General features: G+C 43.4%; 2 protein-coding genes and 1 long non-coding RNA gene across 3 annotated transcripts; 2 read left to right on the forward strand and 1 right to left on the reverse strand.

Moving 5' to 3' along the window:
• Window positions 1–180: 180 nt before the first annotated feature.
• SLC25A32 (solute carrier family 25 member 32) lies at window positions 181–8,176 on the forward strand. Its single transcript, XM_053395479.1, has 7 exons — window positions 181–495; window positions 1,095–1,245; window positions 2,456–2,541; window positions 3,486–3,646; window positions 5,910–6,023; window positions 6,189–6,334; window positions 7,617–8,176. The coding sequence occupies exons 1-7, from the start codon at window positions 288–290 to the stop codon at window positions 7,747–7,749; spliced, it is 999 nt and encodes a 332-aa protein (XP_053251454.1). The 5' UTR covers window positions 181–287; the 3' UTR covers window positions 7,750–8,176.
• On the forward strand, window positions 4,260–5,706 carry LOC128417165 (uncharacterized). The gene is made up of 2 exons (XR_008331394.1): window positions 4,260–5,374; window positions 5,603–5,706. It is a non-coding gene; the product is annotated as an uncharacterized LOC128417165 (long non-coding RNA).
• Window positions 8,177–12,417: 4,241 nt separating the features above from the next.
• Window positions 12,418–18,200, reverse strand: CTHRC1 (collagen triple helix repeat containing 1). Its single transcript, XM_053395480.1, has 4 exons — window positions 17,680–18,200; window positions 14,975–15,196; window positions 14,301–14,517; window positions 12,418–12,830 (listed from the first exon to the last, which is right to left on the reverse strand). The coding sequence occupies exons 1-4, from the start codon at window positions 17,833–17,835 to the stop codon at window positions 12,688–12,690; spliced, it is 738 nt and encodes a 245-aa protein (XP_053251455.1). The 5' UTR covers window positions 17,836–18,200; the 3' UTR covers window positions 12,418–12,687.
• Window positions 18,201–18,239: the final 39 nt, after the last annotated feature.

Consider the following 18,239-nt stretch of genomic DNA (forward strand, 5'->3'; position numbering starts at 1 on the left):
CGAGCGTCTACTAACGGGCGGATGAAATAGGAACCGGCAGCTCCCTGGTCACGTGAGCAAGGGCGGGCTAAAACACTAAACCCGCCCACCAAGGGAGGCACGGCCGTCCGATTGGAGCAGCCCAGGGGGAGGGACCGGCTACTGCTCCCCGATAGGACGAGGCAAGTGCCTCGCAGGTCAAAGGGCAGTTTACCTCAGCCGATTCACGTTACCGGCTAAGGTCTACGTAGGGGTTTATTATTTATTGCAATTGTTATTAAATCGAAATATAGCCTCGGAGTTTTCCCATGAATCCCGCTGCCGCCGTCCCAGGCGCGCAGAGCCGAGCATGCACCGTGGCGGGGTCTGCGTCGACGACGACGACGAGTTCGGCGCCACCAGCGCGGTCTCTTTTCAGGCACGTGCATTTCGAGAACCTGGTGGCCGGGCTGAGCGGCGGCGTCATCTCCACGCTGGTGCTACACCCGCTCGACCTGGTGAAGATCCGCTTCGCAGGTGAGGCGCTCCGTCTTCCTTCCCGCCCTCCTTCCCTGCGCCACACCGATGGTCGCTGACGTCATCGGCCGTACCAACGGTCACGACGCCCACCGTCCGTGACGTCATCGGCCGGCCCGACGGCCGGGGACCCTCCCCCACAATTCCTCCCGGCGCGACGTGGCAGCTCCGTTTCCCGCCAATAGAGGGCATCGATTTGCACGTGCTAGTTTGTACAATACGCGTAACAATTTATAGAAATAATTAGCGTAGTTTAAAATAGAAATTGCCGGGGATGATTTAACTCTGGCAACGAGGAGGCTTTTAAGGGTACTCAGCAGATTACACGTGGAATCCCTCTTCAGATATTCCCATTAAATGAGTTAGGGCAGAGTGTCTGCTTTTCAAGTGTGTCATTCCATTTCCAACCCACATGGAAATAATAACAATAGGTCATTGGATTCGCCATATTCGAAGCAAGTGCAGCGTCTATAGCTAATTAACTTTTTCACTCTCAAAAGATCTTCTTCCAGTGCCTCACTTTTGCATACTGTGTTGTTCACTTAGCTCATTCTGAAATGCACTTTCTTCAGACTAATCTCCCGTTGTTTTTTGTGCAGTGAGTGACGGCTTGGAGCTGAGACCGAAATACAATGGTATCCTGCACTGCCTGACAACTGTCTGGAAGCATGAAGGTTTACGTGGCTTGTATCAAGGGGTCACGCCAAACATGTGGGGCGCAGGTGCCTCTTGGGGCCTCTACTTTTTCTTGTAAGTTTAAACTACTTTCCATTGTTCTGGTCAATATTTGAAAGACTAATACTGAATATTTGAAAGGCTAATCTTGAAGGACCTTTGTACCAGAGGCTGCAGTTCACTGGAGAGTTTTTGAGCTAGACTGGTAGAGCAAGCAATGTAAATTTGGCTGGGACAAGGAATACCAGTGTGGCATTTTAATTTAACCCTAATTGAATGAAATGAAGTAGTGCACACTATGTCATAAGTATCTTATCCCTACAGTTAATAGTGAGGGAAGCTGGGCATCTGCCATTAAGTTCGCTGGGCCTAGGGTCAAGTCTGAAGATTGCACTGAGCTAATCTTCTAATTATCAACAGCTTTTACTTGTGTGACTTCTGTTGCTCACTTCTGTTGCTCTGGATTACTGTTCGCCAGCCACAGCCAAATCTTATTACAATCACACCTAGAGGCCATGAGGTTCTTGTCTGGTTTATTTATTTATTTATTTGCTGTTGTTTATAGTATAGAAGTTTGGTATAATAAAGGCTACATTAATATTTGAAACTTTGGAATATTGCTTCCTTCTCAGCATGTTTGCAGGTTTTTACAGGTCCAGTTGCAAAATGAGCAATCTCTTAGTCACCATTGAATTCTAGTATTAACTGAATATGAGCTGTTAGCAAGGAGGGGGAAGCAGCGTAATTGCTTACAGATATAGCTTTTTCTTTCACAACCTTTGTAAACCTTTTATTTACATCAACATACAAATACACAGACACACACACATGTATGGTATAGCTAATAGCCTAATATTTAAATGCTTTATATTTCAATTATAGCTGTAAAGCTCATTTTTTAAAAAACCCTCGGAGTAATATTAATTTATGTATCGAATACTATGATTGAATTCCAAATAACCAAACTTCTAGTTTCATATATCCATGGGACTTTGGACTCTAGCCCTCTTGGAAAGTTTTAAAAGCAGCTTGTGATATGGCATACATAACACCTGCTGTTCAAAGAAGAATGGGGAAGAGCTTCTACTTACTGATGTGTGCCCATGGGCTTGCAAAGTACATGTTTCAAGCCTACACATTTTATATACATTGTAGATAAGCATGTGTCATTTTTGTTAGTTCAAATGTTTATGTGTTACTTTGTGTGTTGATATGCAGAATGTATTTCACATATTGGTAAAACAACTAATCAGCTTTAACCTTATTCCAACATTTCACTCTGCAGCTATAATGCCATTAAAGCCTACAAGACAGAGGATAAGCTGGAAAGTCTTGGACCAACTGAACACTTAGTGTCAGCTGCTGAGGCAGGTGAGGAAAATAAAAGTGGGATTAGCGAATACTTCCAGCTTTTCCATATACTGTATTTTGTTGTTGATGATGATCAATATATAGGGAAGAGGTTGGCAACTTCTTTAAAGCTGGGGGCACATTGGCAAACCAGAGACATTGGGGAGCATGTACTGCAACCATGCACATGCGTGCATCAGAACTGTGCCTCTGCACAAACACACTGCCTCCTGTTAAGACAGGCTTTAAAAAGTGTTTTTGCTTTTTTAAAAGCCTAATGGAGTGTGCGTGTGTATGGGGGGGCATACAGCTGGGGAGGCAAGAGTTAACCTGCAGTCTCCAGGAATATAACTCCCCTCCACAACACCTAGGGTGATTCCAGAGCACTTAGGGTACAGCTGGAAAGGGAAGAGTTGACCTTTTTTCCACCCCATCCAAATTGTTCCTCCTGTGTTCTAATTAGATTTGCAAGCAGTCTTCTGTTTTAGCCAACCGTAAACCCACCCACACCCAAAAGCTCTTAGTGCTGGAGTTGGGCTTTTAAAAATTATTCCATGGCTTACAGTAGCAGACTTTTTTCAACCCTAATTTCAGCAAGGGAATCTTACAGGCACCAAGCAAGGTGTCTACAGGCTCATGTGTTTCAGTGGGTGCTGTGTTGGTAACCCATGATATAGGGAGTCAAACAAAAGCATTTGGTAGAGTGCACACTGTGCAAATACCCTGTACTATTGGTCCATTTCTTTAGCAGAATATACTTTTTATCTGCTGCTCTGGATAAGTGCGGAACAACTGCTAAATCAACCTGGAATGTTCAATGCCAGCGTAAAACTTCATTGGCATTAGAAATTGCCAGGTGTGTGTAGGAGTGCCCATGTGATGATGGGATGTTGTTGAAATGCTGTTTTTGCACAATGCTAAAGTGTTGACATTAAAATAACTGTCGGCTCTCCATCTGATCATAGGAGCAATGACTCTGTGCATTACAAACCCAATCTGGGTAACAAAGACTCGGCTTGTGTTGCAGTATGAAGCTGGTGTTGACCCATCAAAGAGGCAGTACAAAGGGATGCTTGATGCCCTTACCAAAATATACAAGTATGAAGGTGTACGTGGCCTATATAAGGTAAGTCAAGTCAAAGCCAGGAGTTCTGGTATTTGATATGGGTATGACAGTATTTTACCACTGTGTCCAAAATCAGTGAATGGTTATTATATGAGTTTCACTGCAACAAGGTTGCCAGTGGGCTTTATTATCATCATTTTCCTCCCTCTGCCTCTAGCATTTTCAGTTCTCTTGTCACAGAGCCGTACTTGAGATAGTGGGAAATGTTGTGAGGAGTTCAGTCTGAATCGAGTCAGGATTAGCATTTGGGCCAGTATGCCTGAGTTAACGGATAATTCTGTTGTGTAGTGGTAGAACCAGTAGGTAGGAACGGATAGGTAGCAGGAAAAGACATACTTGTGAGTAGACTGAATGGAAAGTTGTTTTTGTCAGTTCATAATGCTGCGAAATGAGGGGCTTCTGATCTGGGAGAACCGGGAGTCCTGGCCTCTTGCTAGATCAGCGGTCTGTCTTTAGAGGATGAGGTGCTTCCTGACCACAGACGACTGGTCCACAGACATCACCTAACTGGAACTGCATAGTAAAAAACAAAACTCCAAGGGGCCCAGGAATGAGGCCCCTCCATGGGGCTTTGGATCCAGTTAGCACCCCCCTCCTCAAAAGGCCGCTTTCTGAACTGAACAGGTGAGCAGCAGCCTATTACCTGCCTGGGCCTTCTCCCTCCGAGGGTGGAAATTGTTGTGCTTTCTTAGATCTCCTAGCCATTGACTTGGAAGGATTTTTTAGAAGTTAAAAGTTGAATTCCAATAAAGTATTTATAGTGTGTGTAAAAAAAGGCTATATAAATATCTATAAGATACTCAAAGCACACAATAACTATCACAATAACAATAGACAGGTTAAGCGATCACAGGCTTTGAGATAGTAGTCCTTAATTTGTGTCTGAGCTTCATAAAATTCCTACATTTATTATTTCATAAAAAATTTACATGGCTTGATTGTAAAAAAACAATAATAATCCTCAGAGAGCTTTACAAAAAGATAAGGCAGTAAAATTAAGAATGATTTATAACCATACTTAAAAACATACAAAAGTTAAAATACTAAAACAGATTAAAATTACCTCAACTTTTTAAGCATCTGGGTAGGTTTGTCTAAAGAAGAATGTTTTTAGCAGGCACTGAAAAGAGTCCAATGAAGGTTCCTGCTTGTTACCAATAGCCAGGAAATTCCAAACTAGGTGTTGCCACACTAAAATACTGAATTCTTACAAACTTAGAATGACTATTATGTGGCACCTGTAGTAGTGCCAATTCCGTCTAACAAAATGTTTGAGTGGCACATGTAGGGTGAAGCCATCTCGTAGATAAACTGGTGCCAAGTTATTAAGGGCTTTGGATTACTAATAGTAACACCTTCAGCCTGGCCTGGTAGCAAATCAGCAGCCAGTGCAGGTCTCTGAGCACAAGTGTTATATGCTGACAAGGCCTCACTCCTGTCAGCAATCATGCTGTAGCATTCTGCACTAACGGCAGCTTCCAGATCAAGCTCGAGGGAAGCCGCACATAAAGCGCATTGCAGTAATCCAGTCTTGAAGTAACCAGTGCATGAACTACTGTCAGAAGGCTTTTCTGGTCTAGAAATTGCTGCAGCTGTCACACCAGTAGCAGTTGGTAAAAGACACTTCTAGTCACAAAGGCTACCTGAGCCTGCAGTGACAGAACCGGATCCAGAAGTATCCCCAAACTGTGAACCTGCTCCTTCAGGGGGAGTGCAACTCCATCCAGGGTAGACAACTACAGTGGTACCTCGGGTTAAGTACTTAATTTGTTCCGGAGGTCCATTGTTAACCTGAAACTGTTCTTAACCTGAAGCAACACTTTAGCTAATGGGGCCTCCTGCTGCTGCTGCGCCGCCGGAGCACGATTTCTGTTGTCATCCTGAAGCAAAGTTCTTCACCCGAGGTACTATTTCTGGGTTAGCAGAGTCTGTAACCTGAAGCGTCTGTAACCCAAGGTACCACTGTAACTAATTTCTAAGGCACAGGAACTACTCACCCACAGTGCCTCCATCTTGCCAGGATTAAAGCTCAGCTGTTTTATCTTTTCTTTCTTTCTTTCTTTTGAAAACTGGTTTCCATATATTTTCTTCTCTTACGTGCATATTTTTCTGTGTTTGGCCATTTCAACCAGTTTCCACATTCTGGCATTATGAACTTATAACTGTAAAGTTATATTGCATTGTTTATATACATTTTGTGTCATAGGTTGCTCAGCTTCTCATATGAAACTGCATTTTAAATTGTCTGAAAAACTCTGTTCAGGGCTTTGTACCTGGTCTGTTTGGAACATCACATGGAGCACTTCAATTCATGGCATATGAAGAACTGAAATCAAAATACAATAGACATCGAAACAGGCGATCGGATTTGAAATTGGTAAGACATCCTGTGAAATGGAAGTATCTAGTTAGAATTTAAACTTAGTACTACTAACACTTGTATACTTTAATGATAGAAATAAGCAGCGTAAAATGTGAAATTTTGTTTTTGTTCTTTTAGTGAATTTGTTAGGAGCTAATATTGATACCATTTTGTTTTTAGAGCACTTTAGAATATATCACAATGGCAGCACTGTCGAAAATTTTTGCAGTTTCAACTACATATCCCTATCAGGTTGTGAGAGCACGTCTCCAGGATCAGCACAACAGATACTCTGGATTGGTCGATGTCATCCGTAGGACATGGAGGTAGGCCTGGAGATGAAAAGCTGGTGTGAAAGGGCTTCCTTTGTTATCACTGATGTACTTGGCATTCTTAAAGACATCAAGCTTTCAACTTTTCATCTCTATGTGTTTCCTCTCTCTGTTATATCAGCTGGGTGACTTTATAATTATTTGAGAGAAGTTCAAAACAAGCATGAATGGGTTTGTGAGAGCAGTAGAGAAACTAAAGCAGCAATCCTAAACACATTTGCTGAGATTAAGCCCCATTGAGTTCATTGAGTAAATCTGATTTGGAATGCACTGTAAAAGTAGTGAAGTATAAACAGGTAGGGATATTCATTGTTGATTTCCCCAGCCCCATTTTTAACTGCTTTCCTTGGCAGGTTGCATCATCACTCTTACCTATGGATAGGCAACTGTTCCATCATTCCTCCACCTCCTGCTATAACAAGCAGGTCTCCAGTACTATCCCACAACAAATTGGGTGGAGGGTTAACAGAAGGACTGTGGAGATATAATTTACATGTTTCCAAAAAAATAGAGGAGAAAATCGCCTGTCACATAAAGTCACAATACCCTAGATATAGTGTTGTACAAGGTGAAATAGGCCATGTGTGATCTTTTGTCGGGTTATGTGCCAGAAAGGCTTAGCCATGAAACCTAACAGCAGAGGTTTTCCACAAAAAGCAAAAACAGACAAGTGCTCTAGCAGAAAAGATGTGGTGTCAGCATGCTCAAATCAGAAGTGAAATGCCTGTTAAGAAATCACTTGAGAACAATAACTTTGTATTGTTAGCCAGGTGTAATCTTGCTAAAGTCAGTATGGCAATTTGTGGACAGTCTCTCTGTTTTCTAGGCATCCAAGGCGATCGTAACACTTCTCTGTGCAAATAAGCTTTCAGTGTTATTTCAGTATGGACTTTCAGTGCTTTCCTGAATTAGGTATTGCTCTAAAAATTCAGTTTTCATGTTTCAAGATGGTCTTTGTAGAAGTGTCCCCTAAAAGATCAATTTAGAATAAAAATGTGTGGATAATTATTTATCTATTATAGGTTGCATCCAGCCATGTCAAACTCAGAACAGACCCATTGAAATCATGGACCTATTCTGAATATCACTTAGTTGGATTCAGATCTGCTTTTATACCTTGCCTTTCTTTCTATTGCTGATACTCAAGACCGCAATAATTAAATATAATAAGAACAATAAAATCAGAATAATGTATTTTAAAGTTAATAGGCTGAATGATTTTCCCCTATAAAATATGTATGGAAGTTGCAAGTAAATTCTTTCTGCTTCTCCCTAGGAAAGAAGGAGTTCATGGATTTTACAAAGGAATTATACCTAATGTTCTCAGAGTCACTCCTGCATGCTGTATTACCTTTGTAGTATATGAAAAAGTATCCCAGTTGTTGCTTAGTCTGAAGAATGGTAACTAAATATTGGTGATTGCTTCAGGAAAGGACATCATCACCTTTTGGCTCTGCAGCAAATCAGATATTCAAGACAGCTGTCTGGTTTATTTTTCTGGTACTCACAGAAGCTGGAAACTAGAACTCATTTTGGTCTACTAGACAAATCTTTTCTTAACTGAATCTTCAATCTTTGCCAGGAATATTACCTCATCTGAACATTCTGGATGAGAAAACAGATGCAAAATGTGGTTTCAAAATTTTGTTCTAGAGTGAATTGTTCTCTCTTAACCCTGCTATATGAACAGCAGTGGACTCTTAATGTACAGTGGTGGGTCTCTGGTGTAAAAAATATTAGATGGAATAAATTCCCCAACAATGTTTCAGATTATTGCATATCGGTCTCTACCTGATACCTCACCAATAAATTGTGCATGTATTTATCCACAATGAATTCAGCTTTCCAAATTCTTTTATTCTCCAACTAGCAAGGATCAGTGTAATTGAGAAGCTTTTGGATTCAGTAGTATAGAACTGGAAAAACATGTTAGGTTTGAACGCATAATATGTCTCTCAGCACACTGCAAAATGGGAAAAGTGCTAAAGTACTATGTTGTCTTTAAAGCAAAAATTTATTGTGTTGCCTTGCTGGTATCAATGTTATATTTTATATCTGAATACATGTAACCTTTCTTTACAACTTTTGAAAAATAGAATGTTAGTTCAAGCATGTAGCCTGATCTAATGCAGGCCCAGCATTCAAACTTGTCATGGTCAGGCACCACCAATCAGAACCCTACAACAAAGCACTGTGGAAGGGCCTGTCACTGCTGGAAAGCTGTTGGATGGGCAATGAGAAGCAGTTGCTTTTGCCACCACTCCAGACTCCCTTTATCCATCATTCACCATCCAACAGCCATTTCACCAGTCTTCTTGCTGCTGCTGTATTGCTCCTTGCCAAACCTACCCAGCCTCTTCTGGGCAAAACATTCCACAATCAGCAAAGTCCCTGCTGCTCTGCTTAATTCCAGTCTCTGGCTGCAGTGGATGCTCTTTTGGTCCTGTGGCTGAGCAGGCTTATATATGCACTCCCAATCCCCTTTATTGCTCAAACCTTGCGGAAGCTTCAGAATGAGAAAGCACAGTTGATTCTGTTGCCTTTATTTTGGCCTTGCCTTCCGTGGATTTTGGAACTCCTTCACCTGTTTATATCAGCCCCATGGCCTGGATCCAGAGTGGTTGCAGCTGTTGATGTGGTTCTTGAGCAGCAAAGTCCAAAGAAATCTGGATTATCTTCAGCTATTATTGATACCATCATGACATTCTGCAGACCATCCAATGTAAGAATCTTCCAATACACTTGAAAACCGTTTGCCTACTGCTGCACTACCAAGAGCATATGTTCCTGCAAGAGTGTGCTTGACTTTCTTCAGGAGGGTTTGCAGATGAGGCCAACAGTAAACACCCTACGTAGATAAGTCTCAGGCACTTCCTTGATGTTCTCTCTCCATTCTTCGTGGTTGTTTGGATCTCATCCTCTTCTCAAAATGATTTCTTCAAGGGGCTACTTTAATGTGTGGTCCCCCCAACTTGAGATCTCCATAAGGTCCTTTTCGCTTTATGACGTCCTCTTTTGGTGCCACAAAAGTCTGCACCTCTTTGGATTCTTCCCTCTTAGTTGCATTTTTTCAGCTTGCCGGGTCTTGAATGCCCCTTTCTATTAACAAACAACTGCATTTTTCATAAAAATAGTGTTTTATAGACTGACCCTTCTTTTGTACTGAAGATAAATTCTGCCTTTCATCAACAAGATTTGGTTTTACCTACTTTGTCCAGATCCTGTCCTGAAGTTTGATCCTGTTTTAAGGGACCTTCCAAGGATTTCTTGGGGCTTCCCAAAGCCTGACATCCCCATTAAACCTATGTGTGCTTGTATATGTATTTTTTATGAGACTTGCGTTCCAGGAAAGTGTGCATAGGGCTGCAAGCTTAAAACTCATAGAAATAAAGGTCAAGCATGATTGAGTCAACATTTGTTTATGGTCATAGTGCTTAGTATAGTTTGCATTAGCTGGCGGTCATCTAATGACATTTTCTAAGTAGACTCATTAAAATCTATGGGCTCTTAACTATTCTAATGGATCAACTTTGAGTATGACTCACTGGATATCACCCATTGATCATACAGTTCTGCATGCCATTACTAAGAGAAACTGAATTTTTAACGTGCAAATAGAAGGGGAAACCTCAAAATGAATGTGTAGATCAAAGGGTCATTTGAAAACAGGTGGTGGTTGTTATTCGGAACTCGGTAAGTAATTATAACTTAACTAGTTTATGAGAAAAATGAAAAGCCAATTGGTTTTTTAGATGCGGCTTTCTGGAACACCACCACCACCCCATGTCACTGTTGATTCAAGCCAGCAGAGCCAGCGAAGCTCAGAGGAATTTGGCCACCCTCCAGGTGCCCGGCTTGAATCCTTGTTGACCTCCTGTCCGCGACTCCCGGCAAGACCTTGGGAGGTCTCCCTCGGCGATTCTTCCCAACGTGAAGAAGAACACACCATTCCTCCCCCTCCCATCGCCAGGGGGGGAAAGAGACAGACAGAAATATATTTACATACTTTTATTTCTGTCTTTCCAGCAGTACAGAGAAACCATGTCTGTACCCTCTCATCCCCAGCTGCAGAGAGAGAATAACTCCACCCATGTACTTCCAGTACAGGGTCATGTGACACTCTGAGCTAACATCCGGTGCTCAGTGCACTGAATAGACCGTCCCTGGTTCCCACGGTACAGTCCCAAAACATCAGCTTCCTGTTTACCATTCCAGCCACCTGGAGCTCGCTTCTGCATTGCTCCTTTTTCGTAACAGTCGCAGGCAAACTGCCTTTGAAATCGAAGAGAATTTCAGAAGTGTTTGATGGGATATGCACATCAGCAGTTCAAAGTCTACAGTTATGCTAGCACAAGCCCCATGGATTCCAGTCTATAAATTCTTTTGATAAGATACAGCCAGTGTATAAAGCAGTTTTACCCATATCCAGTTTAAATCCTTGGCGAATTAGAAATAGTTAAAATGGTGCTTGGATAGAAATTACTGGTTTTTTATCCAGATGGGCTTTGTATAAGTATAGTGGTACCTCGGGTTAAGAACTTAATTCATTCTGGAGGTCTGTTCTTAACCTGAAACTGTTCTTAACCTGAGGTACCACTTTAGCTAATGGGGCCTCCTGCTGCCACCACGCTGCCAGAGCACGATTTCTGTTCTCATCCTGAAGCAAAGTTCTTAACCCGAGGTAATATTTCTGGGTTAGCAGAATCTGTAACCTGAAGCGTATGTAACCTGAGGTACCACTGTACATGACTGGCTTTGACTAGTGGCCCTGCCTCTTCCTCAGATGGTATGGGGAAAGCTAGCCTGGAAGTGGGGGCAGGCAGTTTGCTTTGCCCTCCTTGCAGTGGCTGGGAAGCACTGTGCTCCAGCTGCTGGTTGCCTTGAGAGTACAGAAGCAATGGGAAAGGGTGCTGTGGCGCCAATCATTGGCCCAAGGAACATAAGCCACCAGTATACCTAATCAAGCAAAAGCATCGGTAATGGAAGATTAGCCTGGCCTCAGCTGGGTACACATGCCAACTGTTGCTTCACTGTTCCATTATCACCCTGAATAACTAATCCTCTATATTCTCCTACTTACCTTCATTTTGCATATTGCCTTTTTGATTTGTAAAACTCATGTCTGGGCCTCTCATTTTTTAAATTGATGCGAGTCTCATGAGGAGACCATGCTTGTCTGAAAAAACTATGGAAAGTTATCATACAAAAAAAATATGAAAGTAGGTATCCCCAAATGGCAGAAAGGTCCCTGCATGCGCGGGAAATGCTACATGGTATACATTCAGCTTATTTTTGTAGTTTTATTTAATGTTTAAGTTGGAACAAAAGGGCAAGAGAAATTCTGAAAGCCTTGTGTATGAATTTCCTTGTAATCGTAGGTTCTTTAGTTTCATTCTTTAATCCGAGTAGTACATAATGTACTTGAACCCCCAACAAATTAGACATGGGTTGATTAAAAACGTGTCCAGAAAACCCATTTTCAATGCCTAAGAATACTTGACAAAAGAGGATAGTATGTAGCTATCTTGCATGCATATTCCACATTGCTTCCTGAGCATGTCCTAGAACCATCTATGAAGATGTTGTACTTACAAAGTCTCACCTGAACTCACCTGCAATGCTTTTGATACTAAAGCTACTTCTTTGAGAGGGTGACATGTATTTGTGAGATTTATTGTTGCTGCTAACTCAGCTTGACCTTCCATTTCGCTTAGAGCAAAAGTTCCATGTATTTTTCCAGTTTGCATGGGTGAGCTCCTATGTGAGTAATCATTGCCATTCACTACACTGCAGGTGGAAGTTTTGCATACAGAAAGGAATGAACTTGTGGCCTTGCCCTGCCTTGAAAAAGGAAGAGTGTGCACATGCTCGTCAGAGCCCCTAAACCTGAAATAGCTATTTTCTAGAAAGCAAGCAGAATTCAACTATATTAACATTACAAGTGGTTTTTCACCCACACCCCTTTCAATGCAAAGTTGGTGAGATTTTAATTAAAACTGCACTGATTTGTGGTAGTAGGTGTAGGCTTGAGCAAATTCTGGGTTGGATAACAAATATTAAAATTCCTTTCACTTGGCTATTTCTAAAAGATTGTCTTTATTAACAAATGTAAGAATTGTCTACAAATTGTACAAAAGTAGTACATAAATCCAGAAAGTGTAGAAACCCATAAACTATACTTTAAAAAAGAGAAATCCTTTGGTTACAGATATTTTCTGTAGAACAAGCTTGTGCGTTATAGTCAAGTACTTTGATAACATAGAAAACTATAGATTTAAAGCATGGAGTTAATATGTAAGGTATGAAATATAAGTGGTCAAAGGGGGGAGAGAATCTTTGAAAGAGCTCTATTTTGGCAGTTCTTCTATAATGATGCGAGAGACTGAGTTCCATCCAGTGGAAGCATCTCCGGGTGGGTAATCGGAACATGTACCAACCCAAACAGCAATATCCACCAGGCCAGCGCTGATGCCTTCACAAAGCCCTTCCACTGTATGAAAGACAAAAAGCATAGTGGTTTCGCCCAAAATAGAGGGATTGAACCTGTGCCCACCAGGCACCGTTTGATTCACCTCCCATCATCCCTCTATTACTTTCAAAAATTAATCATGTTCATTATTTTCAATGGTTCTACTCTGTGTAGGACTAGCATTGGATGCACCCTTGTATGCACACACAGAATTGCATGGAAATAATAAAAAGTTTTAGTGGATGTTTGCAACAGTACAACTAACAGGCAGGGAGTTCCAAGGGACTGGCATCTTTAAAAAGAGAAGAGCTACTTTTGATGCTGATTACTGTAGTTCATGTTTTATTAACTGTCACCAGGAGGAATCAAGACCCCTTATAACTCATAAATCTTTTTTGCTTGGTTATTTTACTTAACATGCTGTTATTTTCTGCCTTATACACATCGGGACTATATTTTGCTTTGTATCTGGTGACCAGTACCCAGTTTTTGTATTGTTTCATGTTATTCTTAACAAAATTTATATTATAGACATAAAAAAAGAGGAGAACCATTCATTGCGATTTGGGAAGAAACGGCCCCGTGCTTAGGTTTTGGTTTTGTTCGTTAAAAACAATATCTCCATCAACTAATGATAGCTGTCAGTAAACAAATTCAATATTCTGTGAGGTGATCTCATTTTAATGGAAACTTTAACAATGTTCAGTTGTCTACTCATACTTTGTGTGTCTGGGCAAATTTAAAGGACAATAATTGGGTTAGTTTCTCACCTTTGCATTCTGGAACAAATGTTTTTCTGCTATAACATCCTACAATTCAGGGAAGAAGCTGAATGGATCAGCCATCACTAGCAGTTTGCTGTGGGGCAACATTAATGGCTTTTACGCTCTACCTTCCTTCCAGATGCAGGGCTACCAGGTGGTGTCTAGAGTTGGGCTCTAGTAGCTGCATTCATATCTCTATACTTTCTTCTTTGACGATCACTCGTAGCCAAGTAAGATTGTCTTCCATAAACACAGTTTTAACAGTGAGTTCATAAATGATTGTGGAGGCCAATTCTGGATCCACACATCCTTCCATAGTGGGGACATAGGTTTCTGGGCCTTAACTGATCATGGTTAGGGTTTGCCAAGAGTGCCTTCCTCTTAGCACATTTCGTCCTGAGTTCGAGTGCCTTCAAAGCACATGGCACCTTTGGTAAAGGCTGTTCTCCAAATGGAGCGCTCACAGGCCAATGTTTATATCTCTATACTTTCTAGCTTATAACTGGGTGGGCTGGTCTAAGCCTGGAGGAGGTTTGATTCTCATTTGTCTGATCCTAAACCTTAGTTCTTTATCTTGAGAAAGGAAAACTCTGATGTACCTATTACCTTATTATTGTGTTTATTTGCTACAGGGAACCAAGCAAGTAACGCAATCTGCATCTCACATGTGCCCAGAATTTTTACAGTGAAATTATTGTTGGTCTCACAAGATTATCTTGATACGTACCTGAAGAAGTGCGGTGTATGTTAATGGTGGAATTTAATTCCGGACTTCCTTGATCTAAATAAATTATAGCTTCAATGGGAAGTGGCCCAGAGCATTCAGCTCCATTAAATGTAAAATACCATCTCTGGCAACAAGCGTTTCTGCATTTGAGTCTAAGTGATCCACTGAAGAGGACTCTTAAAGCACTGTTGCTGCGCATCTTTGTGAATGTGCACTCCTATTACAAAACAAGAAAAAGTTGTGTGTTTAAGTGGTTGATTATTTATTGACTTGTCATTTAAAAAGAAGTAGTTACTACCTTAAAGGGACAGATGCCTCAAAAAAGCTTATGCCATAATAATTTGGTTAGTCTTTAAAGTGCAACGGACTCCTGGTTATTTCTTACAGAGTTAGCCAAATAGCATCCCTTCTCCAGCAATCCTCTGCATCCTCTGCTCTAGATTTTTATACTTAAATCCTAATACTAGAGCTTGCTTACAGTATCTTTCATCAATCATTTGAGATGCCTCAGTGGTCCTCCTTAAGTGGACCTCTGATTGTTGACTGCAGTAGGCCCTAGCTGCTAGGAATAAGGAAGCCAAAGCGATAAGGAAAAGAATTATCACCACATCTTTGTACCCTCACCCACCCCTTTTGCTGTCATATACATTATAAATGCAATGGTACTTGCTTACTGCAATTTTTCCAAGGTCTATGCCATAGTTCAGAGCACTCCATGAACACTGTTTGTAGTTGGGTGTCCAAGACTCCTCAAAGCTTTCTCTCATGCATTCTCCTTTTTCTCCTTTTAGTCCATCTCGACCCGGGATCCCAGGTGTTCCAGGAATTCCATTGACACCAGGGTTTCCGTCTCTTCCAGGAACACCATTAGGTCCTTGCAAACACATCCCATTATACTGAAAATCAAAAGTATTCCCATTTTATAGACACATAGTTATATATATATATATATATAGATGCTTGAGCTTGAAACAGTAAACCAATAACCACATTGGTTATTACATTTTGTTGTTGCAAAGGAACCATTTTTCTCCCCCGGCTTGTCTCGCATACACACACATAAGCCAGGCATTGCTTTCCCCAATGGACATATTACTTAAAGAAATGTGGTGAGTTACAGCCACAGCCTACCAAGGCCAGCTCTGCTTCTGTGTCCAACGTGGCAATGAATGGCTTGAGTGAGGAAGAATGTTTTAAGAAACCCACTAACCATTTCCCTAAATATTCATGCTCAGTGAGTAATAACAAAGAGCGGAGGAGATCAGTCAGATTACTCATCCTCTGCAGCCATAATGTCCCACCACAGCAGATTACACAGCTGTCTCTTTTGCAACCCTGCAGGCAGCTGTGTTTTACGTTAGCAGAGAGAAAGGCTGTGTGCATTGCCAGTTTAACACAGGTAGGCCAAAGCTGGTTGGGGGGAAATGCATAAAAATACAGTATTTCATAAGAAACAACAGGCTAGATAGCATCAGGTGTACACCGCTTCCCAAATGAGAGGTGGAAGCACACTGGATGAAGAATAAACATCTGCATGTTTAAGGACACAACCCTTGAGATCTCAAGTTGTAACAATGAGCACAGCACAGCTCCCATTCCACCCCATCTACAGACTTTAAGATTACTTTCCATCAGACAAGCTTTATTTAAACATGATGCCAGGTAAACAATAAGGATTTATCTGCATAGTGTTGTTTGAACCTGGCATCACATTATGTATGCAACATTAGCATCCTGTTGCAGTATGGCCCCTGCTAGATTGTGCCTCCCTTGCACACTATTTGTTATTTTCTTACCAAACCCAAAACTGCTTAACGTCAGCAACATTAAGCCTTGTGTGCTTTTGGATGTGACGGCCAGGCAACGCAGTTTAAATTAGAAACGGAACACATGCACTGGTAAATTATTCTAATTGCGCACCATCATATCTAAATGTGGCCTTAGAGCCATTCAACATTCAGAAGGATCTTTGCAAGTTTTCATAAACTAGTAGAATTCTGGATGCGGACTGCATCTTCCGCCCAGCTGCGTTTGATAATAATGCTCCTTCATTTGTTCCCTCCCCACATCCTCTCCTTTCCCAGTATTGTGTCTGTCAGGTTTGTTTTCTTAATCTTATTCAGCAGCTCGAAAACATTGGGGGCTTGGCTTATTCTTATCTCCTTACACATCGTTTGTTGCCAGCATGGTGCAGAGGTCAGACCCATCAACCAGGACCTGGGAGACCAGGGCTCAAATCCCCAGTCAGCCAAGAAGCTTACCAAGTGTCCTGGAGCCAGTCAGCCACCTAACCTACCTCACAGGGTTGTTGAGAGGGTGACCTGGAGAATGCAAGGTAGAACCAGGTAAGCCACCTTGAGTTCTTTGGAGGAGACCACACTGCAGTCCCCTGTTCTCCTGAACTCCCCCCATCAGTTGATGCTGGGCTATTTTAGCCTGATCTAGCCAGGCTGCTACTTCTTATGGTGGGATAGAAATGAGTAAGACGGGAAGTGGCATGCCAAGATGCAGGTGGCGCTGTGGTCTAAACCACAGAGCCTAGGGCTTGCCGATCAGAAGGTGGGTGGTTCGAATCCCCGCGACAGGGTGAGCTCCCATTGCTCGGTCCCTGCTCCTGCCAACCTAGCAGTTCAAAAGCATGTCAAAGTGCAAGTAGATAAATAGGTACCGCTCCGACAGGAAGGTAAACGGCATTTCCGTGCGCTGCTCTGGTTCGCCAGAAGCAGCTTAGTCATGCTGGCCACATGACCTGGAAGCTGTCTGCGGACAAACGCCGGCTCCCTCGGCCAGTAAAGCGAGATGAGCGCCGCAACCCCAAAGTCGTCTGCGACTGGACTTAACAGTCATGGGTCCCTTTATCTTTACCAGCCAGGCTGCTGCTTCTTATGGTGGGATATAAATGAGTAAGACGGGAAGTGGCACGCCAAGAAGAGGGCTAAGCAGGAGGTTTCCATGAGGGGTGTACATAGGGGTTGGAAAGGTTGCCCCCCAAGGGTGTGGCCCAGGCATAGGAGCCAACTCCTAGCCACCCCCCCAGTTGAATGGACAAGGCCATTCAAATGATGTGTGTGTGACACATCTTGTGATCAATTATGTGGGGCGGGGCTTATCTGCCCCTCTCCATATTTTATTCAATGTTGACACCCTTGATCCCAGTGGGCGCCAAAATGGTGCCTCTCCACTCTGGCTTGGAATGGCAGCGAGCCCAGCTCCTTGGCCAGGGTGCAAGGGAACCTAAGGTACGCCTCTGCCCCCATCCCATGCAATGCGTGCGCCCTCTCGGGATTGCTGCTTGCCTCCATGCCACCCACGACCCACCGCAGCCCGAGACCCTGCGCAGCCCCCTCCGGGGATCGCGGCGCCCTCGCTGCGCACTCACCACGTCCACCACCTCCCTCTGGCGAAGCGCCTTCTGCTTGCCTTTGGGGGTCTCGGCCAGGCCGGCCGGGGGGCTCGCCGACAGAACCCCCAGCAGCAGCAGCAGCGCCGCCGCGAAGGCGACCAGCGAAGGCGGACGGGGCGGCAGGAGCTTCATGGCGCTGGCGGAGCGAGCGAGCGGGAGGCAGAGGCGAGGCGCGGATGAATCGGGCAGTGTCTGCGCCGCGCATAAGCGAGCCTTTCAGTGCCTCGGCTCCCTCCCCGGGGGGGCGGCCAGGAATGCGCAGCCCGCAGCAGCAGCGTCCGCCCGGCTAAGCGGAGGGGGAGAGGGGTGGGCGGAGAAGGCAGGGGGTCTCCCCCCCCAGCCACGTGCGGACGGAGGCAGGAAAAGGGGAGGTGGGGTGGAGGGAGCGCGCCGCACAGTCGAGGGGCGAAGCCAACTTCTGCGCCCCTCAACAGCGACGCCGCTTTCCCGCCTCTGGCAGGGAATGGCCGCTGGGGGGCGCCCGGCTCGACTGCCCCGCCGCCGGGTCCTCCTCCTCACCCCAGAGCCGTCTGCTT

This window comes from Podarcis raffonei, chromosome 7 (assembly GCF_027172205.1).
Source record: "Podarcis raffonei isolate rPodRaf1 chromosome 7, rPodRaf1.pri, whole genome shotgun sequence".
NCBI lineage: Eukaryota > Metazoa > Chordata > Lepidosauria > Squamata > Lacertidae > Podarcis > Podarcis raffonei.

Coding starts and splice junctions, on each gene's coding strand:
- CTHRC1 (XM_053395480.1), bottom strand. CDS start 17,835: ATGAAGCTCCTGCCGCCCCGTCCGCCTTCGCTGGTCGCCTTCGCGGCG. Junction 15,197..17,679: donor AGAGGGAGGTGGTGGACGTG/GTGAGTGCGCAG, acceptor TTTGATTTTCAG/TATAATGGGATGTGTTTGCA. Junction 14,518..14,974: donor TAGACCTTGGAAAAATTGCA/GTAAGCAAGTAC, acceptor GTTTTGTAATAG/GAGTGCACATTCACAAAGAT.
- SLC25A32 (XM_053395479.1), top strand. CDS start 288: ATGAATCCCGCTGCCGCCGTCCCAGGCGCGCAGAGCCGAGCATGCACC. Junction 6,024..6,188: donor GGCGATCGGATTTGAAATTG/GTAAGACATCCT, acceptor TTTTGTTTTTAG/AGCACTTTAGAATATATCAC. Junction 6,335..7,616: donor GTCATCCGTAGGACATGGAG/GTAGGCCTGGAG, acceptor GCTTCTCCCTAG/GAAAGAAGGAGTTCATGGAT.